The sequence below is a fragment of the Xenopus laevis genome, chromosome 8S, assembly GCF_017654675.1.
Source record: "Xenopus laevis strain J_2021 chromosome 8S, Xenopus_laevis_v10.1, whole genome shotgun sequence".
Lineage (NCBI taxonomy): Eukaryota > Metazoa > Chordata > Amphibia > Anura > Pipidae > Xenopus > Xenopus laevis.
The window spans coordinates 96,668,608-96,684,078 of record NC_054386.1 but is presented as its reverse complement, the minus strand read 5'-3'; the positions used below and the strand labels follow the sequence as shown (position 1 = coordinate 96,684,078).

Sequence of the window (15,471 nt, the reverse complement as noted above, 5' to 3'; positions counted from 1 at the left end):
ACCTAACAGACAATAATGAAAATCAATATAACAGGCTAGTGACTACTATATCGCCAAGTTCTAGCTGCCATACTCTAGCTGTCACTCACATACATTTCCCAGCATCCTCTAATGACCTGGGAAATAAAGTTTAGCAGCAGATGGGCTGATACACGCTCGACATCAGTACTGTAGGCTGATGATAGAAACAAAATGTTGTTTTCTTCAATACTGGAAATGGCACACTCAAAAGAAAATCAGTGCAGATGTAACTGTCAGCTTTTGGCATTTCATAGCTGGAGAATGAGTGAAGGACAGTTGTGTTTGTAAGAAAAAGAGAATTCATGAAAATGAATAGAAATATTACTGTGTATGCTTCTAGTACATTGTGTGGTGAAAACACAGACCTGTGTCAACCTTCCCAGGATTTTTGGGAGTCACCTCAATTGGGATCTGATCTGGGCAGAATGGGTTGTGGTCTGAGAGGAACAGGGCATGGCCAAGAATTACTCAGGTTCAGAGTTTGGGGGGGGGGGTGCTTCTATCAGTCCATACTCTTTTGGTGTACCAGTAGCATGGATTTTTGGGGGAGTCGACATTTTAACCTTAAACCCAGGCCAATTCAGGACTGGCCAAGTAAACAGGCTAAATATAAGAAAAGACACTTAGGCTAGACACATACTGGTTACCTATTGATGGAATCTTTTTAAAAGGTGGTCAAAAAGTCACAGGTGACATAAGCCTAATGGCCAAGATAAGGTGACAGTTTTTTAGTTCCAGGGAATATGAGCAATCTTCAACCCATGCCTGACCCTGACTTGCAGCAATTATTAGTAAACACCATCCCACCCCCTATGGTGACATCCTACATGGGTGGAATTGAAGAAGAAGGAGAGGAGGTTGGGACAAGAACAAAGTCATTGGATGTTACGTGGCAGAGGGTGGTGTCAGAAGTGGGAAGGGTCTTGGATAGAGTTAGGCCCATCACCAGGCTTTGGCAATACCAACAGAGTTGTGATGTAGAGGGGCAGACCAGTTGGAGATTTGGGTTAGAGGGGGAGCTGCCGAGGGATTTAGAGCTAAGCTGGTGGAATACTGACCAGGTTGCAACCCTACCCACTTCTGGCCGGCCAGAGGAGCAATAGGTCAGTCCAACAGCAAACCCATAGGTATTAGATCTGCACACCAATAATACAGACCTCTAGTGATGGGAGAATTTCTCCCGTTTCGCTTTGCCGAAAAATTTGAGAATTTCCCGTAAAATTCCTGAAAAATTTTGAAATCGGACAGTTCACGGAAAAATCATGTAATTCTAAAGTTTTCACTAAAAAATCAGGAAATTCGGACGTTTTCACGGAAAAACCGTGCAATTTGAAAGTTTTCACAAAAAAGCATTCAAATTCGAACATTTTCACAAAGTCGAGAAATTTGAGAGTTTTCACGGAAAAATAGTGAAAATCGGCGGCAAAACGTGGAAATTCATCGTGAATTTGTGCTGATCAAAATGGCTATACTTGCTGACACATGAACATGAAATGTGTCCCTATTAATATATTTCAATAGGTAATAAGCTGTACTCACATCCCTCTGTTCATTAAGGTACATGTAAATAAAGAAAAAGACAGATTATAGCTGAGTAAATGTTTAACCATCCCTATTTCCACATGACTCTTCATGCATTTGTATAGAGCATGTGAATGGAAATATGCAAAGAAGCAATGCGCAGTCACACTCTGTTGTGCATTTAAGGGAATATAACCCCTTCTCCTAATGTTTCCCGTCCCAACGATTTATTAGGATCTATAGAAATCGAAAGAAATCAGGGGAAAAAAACTTTTCCATACAAGGTAATAAAATGTGTCCCCGGTGGAGCTTACAATCTAATTAAACTCCCCACGCAGAACACACTAGAGAATATTTGCCAAATATCTGAAATTGCCACGGAAACGAACCAGATCAAATGTAAAAAGTCACACTCCCATTGGATAACTAAATATGGCGGTGTTTAATAAGGTTGTCTCCTTCTCCCGGTACAGGAGAAGCAGCAGTTTTTTTAAAAGAAAAAACCAATGATTAAGTCGGTTAATGAGGCCCTATTCTGGCAGCTATTTCTCCTGCTCCGTGCAGTGAGTCTCAGGCCTATAAATAATGTTTATGTGATGCATTTAATGCAGGAATAACTCATAAAGGACTTCAAGCAGTGGCTCCAGTGGCCCAGGTCTCTTGGGGTCAACTAATCTTGATGCTTCTAATTTGGAGACGGAAGTCATGAAAAATGGAAAGGAAAATACACGGATGTCACTTGGCTTTGATGATACATAGACTCTGCAGGGAACATACTGTTTGCATATTCATCCTTTCATCTCATAGGAAACAGTTTGCCCTTGGTGGAGACTGGGGGTCCCCAAACTTTTTAACCAATGAGCAACATTCAAATGTAAAAAGATTTGGAAAGCAACTGAACCATGAAAAAAAGTGCATTGGATTAGCTCTTTGGTAGCCCTTATGTGGACTGGTAGACTACAGGAGACTCTGTTTGGCAGTACAACTGGTTTTAATGCAACAAAACTTGTCTCCAAGTCTGGAATTAAAAAAGAAATCACCTGCTTTGAGGCCACTGGGAGCAACATCCAAGAGGTTGGAGAGCAACATGTTACTCACGAGCTACTGGTTGGGGATCACTGATGTAGACTGTAACCTATCAAATAAGTGCATTATTAGCAAGCAATAGCTGCTTTAACATAAGATATTGTTCTGGTGGAAGATTGTCTGTTATAGAAGTAAGATTTCTCGGGGCAAAACCTCGCAATGTATTTCACTGTGTTTAGAAGAAGAAGAAGAGCCAATTACATGTCACTCTGTGCTTATCCCACATCAAGGCAGGAGACCGTCATCCACTCGTTAACTAGGTCATTTCTAAAAAGCAATCAACTGTGTGTCCTCAGTCCTGAAGCCGTCTATAGCTGCCTGTACAATGACAGCAGGGGTCCTCATAAACATTAACCCCTGCCTGCACTCTTCATGGGAAAAGGTATTGTAGATGATAGATTAAAAAAAACTACTGAAAATGATAAGGATATTAGAAGTCACTGAGGGGTTGTTCTGTGACCATATAAAGGCACAAGGCTGCAGGCTGAGTTATACAGGGAACTCTGAGTATCACTCATGTATTATAAGGGATAATGTACCCCCTACTGTAAATGATAAGGATATTAGAAGTCACTGAGGGGTTGTTCTGTGACCATATAAAGGCACAAGGCTGCAGGCTGAGTTATACAGGGAATTCTGAGTATTACTCATGTATTATAAGGGATAATGTACCCCCCACTGTAATTGATAAGGATATTAGAAGTCACTGAGGGTTGTTCTGTGACCATATAAAGGCACAAAGCTGCAGGCTGAGTTATACAGGGAACTCTGAGTATCACTCATGTATTATAAGGGATAATGTACCCCCTACTGTAAATGATAAGGATATTAGAAGTCACTGAGGGGTTGTTCTGTGACCATATAAAGGCACAAGGCTGCAGGCTGAGTTATACAGGGAACTCTGAGTATCACTCATGTATTATAAGGGATAATGTACCCCCCACTGTAATTGATAAGGATATTAGAAGTCACTGAGGGTTGTTCTGTGACCATATAAAGGCACAAGGCTGCAGGCTGAGTTATACAGGGAACTCTGAGTATCACTCATGTATTATAAGGGATAATGTAGCCCCTACTGTAAATGATAAGGATATTAGAAGTCACTGAGGGGTTGTTCTGTGACCATATAAAGGCACAAGGCTGCAGGTTGAGTTATACAGGGAACTCTGAGTATCACTCATGTATTATAAGGGATAATGTACCCCCTACTATAAATGATAAGGATATTAGAAGTCACTGAGGGGTTGTTCTGTGACCATATAAAGGCACAAGGCTGCAGGCTGAGTTATACAGGGAACTCTGAGTATCACTCGTGTATTATAAGGGATAATGTACCCCCTACTGTAAATGCATGACTTTGCTGTGATATAGTTTATATTAAAGGTTATTTGTGCTTTTCATAGACAGTCTACTTGATATCGACCCTTGCATGGCTTTACTCATCCAATGTATCATTCACACGCCCCTCGTCTCATCCTTCTCTCTGCAGAAGTAACTGAATCCTCTCTTGTGTCCCTTTTACTTTCCTCTGCCTACACAACTTCTCTTGCTAAATATCATCTTGCGGACTTGCCCATCATCTCAGTGGCAATACTCACGTCCAACATCACAGGCTGCCTATTAACAAAAGGTTCATGGATGTGCTCAAGGTCACTGCCAATACAAAAGGTGTCGGGAGGCTCAGCCGGGTCAAGGAGCACATAGAGATCTCAGGATGGAGATATTACACCATTCAGTGTTGGATTGGCCTGCCGGGATACCGGGAAAACTCCTGGTGGGCTCAGGTGTGAGTGATCTCTACTGCTTGCCTTCTATCTATCTGGACTGATTCACAGTCATTACTTCTTTCCAAGCAGGTTAACTAGAAGATCAGTGTTTAGTATGTGTATAATAGAGACTACAGAATACAGAGTTTGGAAGAGGAAAGGAGGAAAAATTATTTGGAGAAGATGGTTTAATGTTTCTGTCCGACACTGACATTAATGGACTGTGATGATATCACGAGGCCATATTTTCTATAAGGCCATCCAAAAATGAAAAAATAAAGCGGAGTCAGTCTTCAAAAGTGGCAGCACCCACAACCTTGTGGCATGGCACAATAACTGTGGGTCCGTTTAAAGGGTCCAGATACGAATTTGGGGATAAAATACCCCTTGTAATGAATGCAGTACATCTTTATACATCATCATTTTTTGTTTAAATATGAATTTTATATATTTACTGAAATATTCACTTGCGCAAGCTACGTAAACAGCTGATAAATAGCATGTTTTCTGTTTTAATTAGTAGCCTGCTTGATGGAAAACAGACAAATACCAAGGCTGTTTTTGCAGCTGTTTCACAACTACGAGGCGGGCGGAACATAATATTGCTCTTCTTTCCCATAACCCTCTCTAGATCCGGCTCCCACTGGTTCCCCACCCACGTATTCCCCAAGTGCCAACCCCGTGGCGTTTGAAAAGCTGCAAAGGAACAAAAATGCTCCAGACTTGGAAGCTTTAATCACTAGGAAGCTTCTAGGCTTTCAGTTGTGAGGATTCCTACAAAGCAGTTAATTAAAGCTCTGCTCCTTTTCCCACTATAACCTGCACGGATATCAGGGAAGGCTCATACGAGAGGAATAAGTTGGATGGTCTGTTCTTTCCATTCATTCCATAGAAAAATAACATTACCTTGCGAGGCCTTTGTGCACTATTGCTCCATTTACTGCCAAGCTGCAGAGACTGCAGCCCCCAAAATCCAGGTACCCCATAGGGCTTCTGTATCACCCGCCGGTATTGCAGCCCTTGGACAAAAACGATCTGAGCCTCAAAGCTCTTTAAAGGGATACTGTCATGGGAAAAAAATTTTTTTCCAAAATGCATCAGTTAATAGTGCTGCTCCAGCAGAATTCTGCACTGAAATCCATTTCTCAAAAGGAAAAACAGATTTTTTTACATTTAATTTTGAAATCTGACATGGGACTAGACATATTGTCAGTTTCCCAGCTGCCCCCAGTCATGTGACTTGTGCTCTGATAAACTTCAATCACTCTTTACTGCTGTACTGCAAGTTGGAGTGATATCACCCCCCTCCCTTTCCCCCCACAGCAGCCTAACAACAGAACAATGGGAAGGTAACCAGATAGCAGCTCCCTAACACAAGATAACAGCTGCCTGGTAGATCTAAAAACAACACTCAATAGTAAAATCCAGGTCCTACTGAGACACATTCAGTTACATTGAGTAGGAGAAACAACAGCCTGCCAGAAAGCAGTTCCATCCTAAAGTGCTGGCTCTTTCTGAAATACACCATAAAAATCATGACAGAATCCCTTTAATAATAAATCTCTCAAATTCTCTAGAACTGGACCTGTTGACTATTTTGTGCAGCTATCTTGGCTCAGCATGGACACATTCTCCTGTACATCACTAGTTCCTCCAATGTCAGAGTGGACCACCTAGGGCTCACCTGAAAACCCAACATTGAGGCCCACTCTCACAACAAGGATATATTGACAGTGCTACGTATATATATAGACTGTCAAAAGGGAAAAAAGGATTGAGGGTAATAATCCTTTACCATTCTGGGGTCCACTGGGAGATACTCTTACTCTGGCAGGCCATTCTTCTCTGGACTCACCAAGCAGACTGGTAAAGTTTGCACTCCAAAATTAAAGCACACACTCCAAACAAATGGAGTGAGTGTAATTCTGCAACCCACACAGATGGCCAATGACCAGGTTGCAGAAGAATTATGTCTAAGTTTCTCTCAGTTAAATGAGGCTACTTGCATTGGGGCAGTGGTCCCCAACCAGTGGCTCGTGAGCAACATCTTGCTCACCGACCTCTCAGTGGCCTTAAAGCAGGTGATTATTTTTGAATTCCAGGCTTGGAGGCAAGTTTTGGTTGTATAAAAAGTAGATGTACTGCCAAACAGAGTCTCCTGTAGGCTGTCAGTCCACATAGGGGCTACAAATAGCCAATCACAGCCCTTATTTTGTACTCCCTAGAACTATTTTCACGCTAGTGCTGCTCCCCAACTCTTTTTTACATTTGAATGTGGCTCACGGGTGAAAAAAGGTTGGGGATCCCTGATTATGGGCACAAAAAGAGAACAACTGCCTGAAACAGCATTATGGTCAGCTGACAGGAAGTGACAGCTAAAAGGGTGTACAAAATGTGTACTGAAGTATGAGCACCCATCTGCCAGTGAGGCACCTATTGACATTAGCCGCCCCAGGGAAATGCCCGTAACATTTTACTTACCCCTCGGCGCAGATTCTGGCATCAGAGTTCCACGCAGCCATCTTCTGGGTCTTCGGTAATCTGAGACGGAGACAACTGCGCATGCGCCAAAATGGATGGAAATTGCCGAATCATTGGAAGAAGACACGGAAGATGGCTGTGGCGAACTCCGATGCCGGAATCTGCGCCAAGGGGTAAGTAAAAAGTTAGGGGCATTTCCCTTGGGGGGCAGTTAGGCTGGGGCGAAGAGGGAGGGGGTCTACGTGGGGTGGGGGGTACAGGGTTTTTGTTTTGCTAACAGGTTGAATTCTCCTTTAATGGAAGCAAATCCCACCAGCAATGTTCTAACATCTAGTGGAGCCTTCACAGAAGATCGGAGGTTGTTTTAGCAGCATGGGAGGAACACCTTTGCTGTTATCTTTAGATTTGGAATGAGATATTGGAAAGGTGGGACACCTGTGGCCGTATAGTGCACCTGCTGCACATAGCATGGAAAGTTGAGGCTCCTTACTGCAATTAACTGATTAATGCAAGCTGGTCTGCTCCAGTAACCTATAGCAACCATGCAGCAGTGTACTCTAGTGCAGTTACAACAGGGATCCCAAACCTTTTTCACCCGTGAGTCACCTTCAAATGTAAGAAGGGTTGGGGAGCAACATAATCATGAAAATAGTTCCTGAGGATGCCAACGAAGGACAGAGATTGGTTATTTGGTAGCCCTATGTGGACTGGCAGCCTACAGAAAGCTCTATTTGGCCAACCAAAAGTTAGCCTCCAAGCCTGGAATTCAAAAATAAGCTCCTGCTTTGAAGCCACTGGGAGCAACATCCAAGGGGTTGGGGAGCAACATGTTACTCACGAGCTACTGGTTGGGGATCACTGAGTTAGAATAATAAACGCATACAGTTGGTTACAGGGAGTTGCTGGCATAAGTGATTCTCTGCATCACCCTGAAGTTCACAGGTGTATCTAGGTCATTAGGTTTCCGTTCCTGCTGAATAATTAATTAAGAAACCACTGATAACCCAAAACGTCTTGGAAGTGATACGGCAATCTGCCAAACGTGTGTCTCCAGCCATTGGCCCAGCCAGCAGCATGCTGGGAGTAATGTTTAAAAACAATGTTGGGAGTCCAGGATCCCGTCTACTAGGAGAGTGAAATGAAAAAGAACTAGGTCCTATGCTAAAGAATCTCTGGCTCATAGTCCCAGTAGGTGGAAGCTCCAAGGGACTCCCAGGGAAACAGTGGGCAAGTACAGAAGGGCAGGATGGTGGTTAAGCTGGTTACAATGTGCTGGTGTTTAGGGTTCTGAGGTTACTAAAGAAGTAGACAAAGAGGCCTGCCTTGTTGCGGCAAATTCATTTCTATGAATGCCTTTGTGATGATGGGTTTTATGTTTCCTCTCTCTAAAGGAATGTGAACACGGAAACACAAGCTCCCTAACCAGGAATGATACAGTGTAACCTACACGCACACACATGAACACGCCATGCATCTCCATCCAATCATATACACCCAATGCCTACACACCAGCCTTTGTCTACTAGTTTTAGATGCTTTCTCCAGAAGAGGATTATCTCGTGAGTGAGGATAACAATATCTATCCGTGCCTACATGTGAATGTCTATATTATATCCAATATATGCCATGGATACAGCTTGTAGAGATACAAAGAGCAACTGCAGTAACTGAATCTTCCCCAAGCCGGCTTCAACTAGTTCAACAACAGTTTTTGGGCCTTAAATCCCAATGATGGTCGCTCAGGGTATGGCAGCTCCACAACAGCTGGGCTAGGCACTCAGAGGGACCGTTACCACCTTGAGTAATACAGGGATTTAGCCCCAGGAACCATAAATAGAACGAGCCTTGAAATTTAATTATTTTCAGGAAAACTAAACCCTATTAAGGTATATGGCTAGAGGTGCAGTATTTAATGTACTGAACCCAGATTTTCAGCAGTCTTATACCAGTAATGACCCCTTGTTAGACCACCTTTTGTGTGTCATGTAGTATGTGTAAGGTGCCCTGCCTGTGTACTCTCTTACGTTCTTGAGTTCTGGCCGGAGGTCGCCATCTTTGTTTTTTGTTATGCTTTATTTTGCCCTTACTTCCTTTTTCCTGTTTTTTGGCACCAAATCTTCCTATTTAAACCTGCTCAGTCATTTGTTCTCTGCCCAAGCTGGCTTCTGGTTGTCTCTGATCCTGCTAAAGCCCTTGTTTTCCTGGTTTTGACCTGTTTGCCTGTTGCTTAAAGGGATAATGTCATGGGAAAAAAACAGATCAGTTAATAGTGCTGCTCCAGCAGAATCCTGCAGTGAAATCTGTTTCTCAAAAGAGCAAACATTTTTTTTTATATTTAATTTTGAAATCTGACATGGGGCTAGACATATTGTCAGTTTCCCAGCTGCCCCAGTCATGTGACTTGTGCTCTGATAAACTTCAATCACTCTTTACTGCTGTACTGCAAGTTGGAGTGATATCACCCCTCCCTTTCCCCCCCAGCAGCCAAACAAAAGAACAATGGGAAGGTAACCAGATAGCAGCTCCCTAACACAAGATAACAGCTGCCTGGTAGATCTAAGAACAACACTCAATAGTAAAATCCAGGTCCCACTGAGACACATTCAGTTACATTGAGTAGGAGAAACAACAGCCTGCCAGAAAGCAGTTCCATCCTAAAGTGCTGGCTCTTTCTGAAATCACATGACCAGGCAAAATGAGCTGAGATGCAACTACACACCAATATTACAACTAAATACACTTGCTGGTTCAGGAATGAAATTTTATATTGTAGAGTGAATTATTTGCAGTGTAAACAGTGTCATTTAGAAACAAAAACTACATCATAAAAATCACGACAGAATCCCTTTTACTATGATCCGTGCTGCCAGCCCCTAACCATTGCCAGTTTTGACCACGTCTATCCTGATCCTTGTCTGTACCTGTTTTTTGCCATTTGTAGGATCTCAGTTAGAACTGCAGCATATAATCCAGGGCGTTTGTGAAAACCAGGACTAGCCGAGCTCTCCTGCTCATTAAAGAGTCCGATTTAAAGCCGTAGCCTCACCACCTGGTTCCCATCTAACTAGTACGTTACAATATGAGACTGAATTAATTACTAATCAGACCGGTATTGTGTGTTGGTCCCTAAGCTCAGTAAGTGACAGCAGTACAGAGCAGAGAATCAGCAGAAAAAGAAGACGGGGAGATAACGGGGGATCCCTTCAGAGGCGCCAATCCTTCCTGCTAAAGGGCTGACGTAGCCCAAAACAAGGTCTTGCGTGTCTAGCCTAATTTCTTTCTGAGATTTATCTCTCTTTTAAGTTTCCCTTTCATTTTTTGCAGGTTACACCATGCTTTGCTCATCAGCAGGGCATCATCCATTCACCTTGGCTCACATATAAAGAGCTGGGACTATAGTGGACAAGAGGGAATAACCGCAGCCATAGAGAATGAAGGCATATTAGATATATTACTAGACTGAATCATACCCATGTTCTCATCCACACATTCCACACAAGGCTGGTTTTCATTACATTGTACAACATTCTCTGACACTATAATGTATACTGTGCCTGTGATTTATATATTATACATCACCTCTTTCTCCGACATGCAGAGCTGATCCCCTCGTATAGCGACGTAACGGTTTTTCCACAGCTCCCTGAAGATGCCCTTCCCGCAGTATTTTCGAATCCATCCCACTTTTTCTGGCTGGCAGGGGGCCTGGTTCCCGTCTGGAGGTCCCTAGAGAGTCAAGTGATGGAAGACATGAAATACGGAAATTATTACATATCAGGTTGGCAGACTCGCAAGGGCCGGCTAAGGTTAAGCAACAAACCTACATTCCAAGATGTAACCAAAGTGAGAGTAGAGCCCAAGATAAGGGAGTAGTCGCCAGACCCCCGTTGTAGGTGCCTATTCATTAGGGGGCGAATAGTCAATTCAAATTTTCGAGTTTAAAAAAAAAATTTGAATGTGAGATTTATCACACGTCGGTAGGAATGGGCGAATTTGAGCCATTTCGTCCAAAATTGGCCGGCGGTAAAATTGTCACCGACGCCCATTAAAGTCAGCAAAATTTTTTTTGAAGTGCGTCTTTTTTTTTTGACCCATACAAGTCTATGGGCGTCATTTCGAAACAAGGCGAAAAAATGTGCCCATCCCTAATGTCGCCCATATTCGCATATTCGCCACCTCAAACCTGACGATTTCATGTACAAGTCAAAGGCAGAGGTTCGCTGAGCCATTTGGAGATGTTAATAGTCTTCCTGATATTCAAGCTTTTTTAGGGAGAAAAATTAGATTCGTACGAATCAAATACGAATTGAATACGAATTCGGGTCGGAACCATTCGATCAATTATTAGCCATTCAAATTCTTTTCTCAGTCGAATTGTGAGTATATTCGAATTTAAAAATATTCACCTGCATTCGAAATATCGAGCTTTGATAAATGGGCCTCCAGATATAATTATATGCCATGTTGGAACATACAGTTGCAAGACACATACTATATATAAATCCATCCTTTTCCATATCCACTACAGTGGTCAGGTCAACTGTGGTTCTCCAGCTCTTCCTGAACTACATCTCCCCCCTCCTAAGTGCTGTCAGGAAGCTGCGAGTCCTGTAGTTCGGCAACAGCTGGAGAGATACATGGCTAGATCATGTCTGCTGGTAGATGGCCATAGCAGTTATTATTTTGCTTATATATATATATATTTAATACTTGATGCATTTGTGTGTAAGTCAGGGTATGGAATAATGCATTTGTGAGCCTGTTCAACCAGACAGTATTGCAACATCGTTCATACAGTTACCCCCGACTCCTTCTAGATTGTAAACCCTAATGAACAGGGTCCTCTTTACCCCCTGTACCAGTTAGTAAGTTTTATATACACTCTTGGTATGATAAATTAAATACATTAACCTGATTTTTTATATTAGTGTGTGAACTTTATATCATATATATATATACACACACACACACTTGGGTATATGTATACACAATATGACGTAAGTTATTTAAAGAGGACCAATATACTCTGCGTATATACACACATACATATATAATTATATATATAGAGAGACACATACATATACACAGACACATACACACAGAACGAATGTGACGCTATTATTATTATTAACATGTACCGATTAAGCGCCAACATATTCTGCAGCGCTGTCCTGTAGAACATTATATAAATCAAACATACAGATACCAAGCAATAAAGGGATGAAGAGGGCCCAGTTAAAGAGCTTGCAATCTAAAAGATGCTCTTTCTACATGTTTATGCAATGCAATGAATGTGCAGTAAACTGCAACGATACAGTATATAATCGTAGTAGGAGAAAATGACATATATAAGAGAATATAGATTATTGCTCACGCCGATAGATAATAGATTGATTACATATATGATAGATAAATATCAAATAGACGGACAGACACCTGATAGATAGATAGATAGATAGATAGATAGATAGATAGATAGATAGATAGATAGATAGATAGATGATAGATAGATGATAGATAGATAGATAATAGATAGATAATAGATAGATAGATAGATAGATAGATAATAGATAGATAGATAGATAGATAGATAGATAGATAGATAGATAGATAATAGATAGATAATAGATAGATAGATAGATAGATAGATAGATAGATAGATAGATAGATAGATAGATAGATAGATAGATAATAGATAGATAATAGATAGATAGATAGATAGATAGATAGATAGATAGATAGATAGATAGATAGATAGATAGATAATAGATAGATAGAGATAGATAGATAGATAGATAGATAGATAGATAGATAGATAGATAGATAGATAGATAGATAGATAGACAGATAGACAGGATTATTACACAAGAGGAATGTATATAAAACAAAAGCTACTGTAAGTGACATGAATGCAATGCAGTGGGAGCTGAAGGTGTCAGCAGAGGAGAGATATATTTATATATATTATATATATATTATATATATGTTGGTGCTTGTGTCTATGCTGCATGCCTGGTTGGCTGGGGGCAAGTAAGGAAGGGCCAGTAATTGGGCAGCTCAGACACATAACAGCAGGGAATGTAGGGCAGAGACTGGTGGCCAGACAGGGGCAGATAGAGGAGAGATCAGTGTAGGAGAGTAACAATCACTCACCCTCTTTGCAGAAAGGTTCTTCTTCATGCTGCCAGCTCAGGGCTGAGGATATAGAGGCCACAGTGTGAGGGGAGGATGGGAAGGAGCTGCCGGGTGTCTGGTGCAGCAGTGGATGTGCTGCTGTCTGAGCTCTCTGCTCCCTCTCCTCCAGCTTCTCTTCTGCAGATCAGACTCACAGGATCTGGTTTCACTACCTCCAGCCAAACCTCTTTAACACACACACACTCATGTCCCCACACTCACAGCAGCAGCAGCAGAGACTCTCACACACAGAGACTTCCCCCTCCTTGTCTCTGCTCTCTCTCTCTCTCTCTCTCTGTTCAGCAGCTCCATCTGTGGTGAATCACTGTGATGTCAGATGAGAATACAGAGGACATTACATTACAGCACGTGAGGGTTACTCCTTTGTTTCCCATTTATTCCCCCCAAGCTGGAAGACATGGAAGGGGGGCTGAAGTTCTGGGAAATCAGGAGGAAGAGGAGTGGGATGTCGGATTGTGTCATTCCCAGACCCCCTCCTGAGCCTGACCTCTCATCTGCAATCACATGGCATCTCCCACAATTATCCACCTGCCTCTACAGGGTCATGGTGCTAAAGAGCCGGGGTATATCTGTATTATACACAGAGAGTCAGGGGTATATCTGTATTATACACAGAGAGTCATGGGGTATATCTGTATTATACACAGAGAGTCAGGGGTATATCTGTATTATACACACAGAGTCAGGGGTATATCTGTATTATACACACAGATTCAGGGGTATATCTGTATTATACACAGAGAGTCAGGGGTATATCTGTATTATACACAGAGAGTCAGGGGTATATCTGTATTATACACAGAGAGTCAGGGGTATATCTGTATTATACACAGAGAGTCAGGGGTATATCTGTATTATACACAGAGAGTCAGGGGTATATCTGTATTATACACAGAGAGTCAGGGGTATATATGTATTATACACAGAGAGTCAGGGGTATATATGTATTATACACACAGAGTCAGGGGTATATCTGTATTATACACAGAGAGTCAGGGGTATATCTGTATTATACACACAGATTCAGGGGTATATCTGTATTATACACAGAGAGTCAGGGGTATATCTGTATTATACACAGAGAGTCAGGGGTATATCTGTATTATACACAGAGAGTCAGGGGTATATCTGTATTATACACAGAGAGTCAGGGGTATATCTGTATTATACACAGAGAGTCAGGGGTATATCTGTATTATACACAGAGAGTCAGGGGTATATATGTATTATACACACAGAGTCAGGGGTATATCTGTATTATACACAGAGAGTCAGGGGTATATCTGTATTATACACAGAGAGTCAGGGGTATATCTGTATTATACACAGAGAGTCAGGGGTATATCTGTATTATACACAGAGAGTCAGGGGTATATCTGTATTATACACAGAGAGTCAGGGGTATATCTGTATTATACACAGAGAGTCAGGGGTATATCTGTATTATACACAGAGAGTCAGGGGTATATCTGTATTATACACAGAGAGTCAGGGGTATATCTGTATTATACACAGAGAGTCAGGGGTATTTATGTATCATACACAGATGAGGAGGGGGTGAGGGTTATTATACAGTACATTGATTTGAAGGTTTATAACACTAGGGGAAAGTGCAGTTCCCATGGATAAATATGAGACCTGAAATCCACTCAGCAAAACAAATACAAGTGATTGAGTGGAGGGGCTGCATCAGTACAGAGGATACAACGGCATCCGTATCTACACACTATATAACAACGCTTTATGGGCACATTTACTAAAGGGCCAAGTGACTAACGCCGGCGAAGATTCGCCAGTGTTAGTGCAGGACTCTACGGACGATTCCGCCGCAATCCGCCGCGCTGTGCAAAAACGCAGGCATAACATCGGATGCGACGGAAATAAGGTAAGTAATTCTATTGTCGTTGATGCGACACGACTGTTGGACCCAGACGCTGTATCTCCATCCGATAGTCGCGTTGCATCAACAATGCGACACAATCCGACAATAGCATTACTTACCTTATTTCCATTGCATCCGTTACGCCTGCGTTTTTGCACAGCGCGACGGATCGCAGCGTAATTGTCTGTGGAGTCCCGCCCTTACCGTTTTCAGATTCTTCACCGATTTACTAACGGGCGCAGGTGTCACTTGGCTAGCGAAGAAGACAGACGCGAGCGGTGACTCGCACTCTATTGTCAGGTGAATTTCCGCTCTGGCGAATGGATGTCGCTCCACAAATTCACTAAGATGCGGATTTTACAGAACGTTACGTCTTTCGCCAGCTCAGACCAAGAGAAGTTTATTGGAGTGCATAGATTTTCCTCATTCTTCTGTTACTTACCCGTACATCATATTGTTAGTGGAAAAAGTCCAAAAAAACGCTTTTTTCTGAGAGTCTTTAAAATCCTTAAATTTTTT

The 15,471-nt window shown here is 42.1% G+C and overlaps 1 protein-coding gene across 1 annotated transcript in view; it reads right to left on the bottom strand.

The window, feature by feature from the left end:
• Positions 1-13,356, bottom strand: part of plekho1.S (pleckstrin homology domain containing O1 S homeolog) — a 31,025-nt gene extending 17,669 nt beyond the window's left edge. The window contains exons 1-2 of the mRNA XM_041574454.1: positions 13,029-13,356; positions 10,455-10,601 (exon numbers count right to left, since the gene is read on the bottom strand). Coding sequence (XP_041430388.1) covers positions 10,455-10,601; positions 13,029-13,055 — 174 coding nt within the window. The 5' untranslated portion in view covers positions 13,056-13,356. The remainder of the gene's footprint in view (positions 1-10,454; positions 10,602-13,028) is intronic.
• Between the last annotated feature and the right edge of the window lie 2,115 nt (positions 13,357-15,471).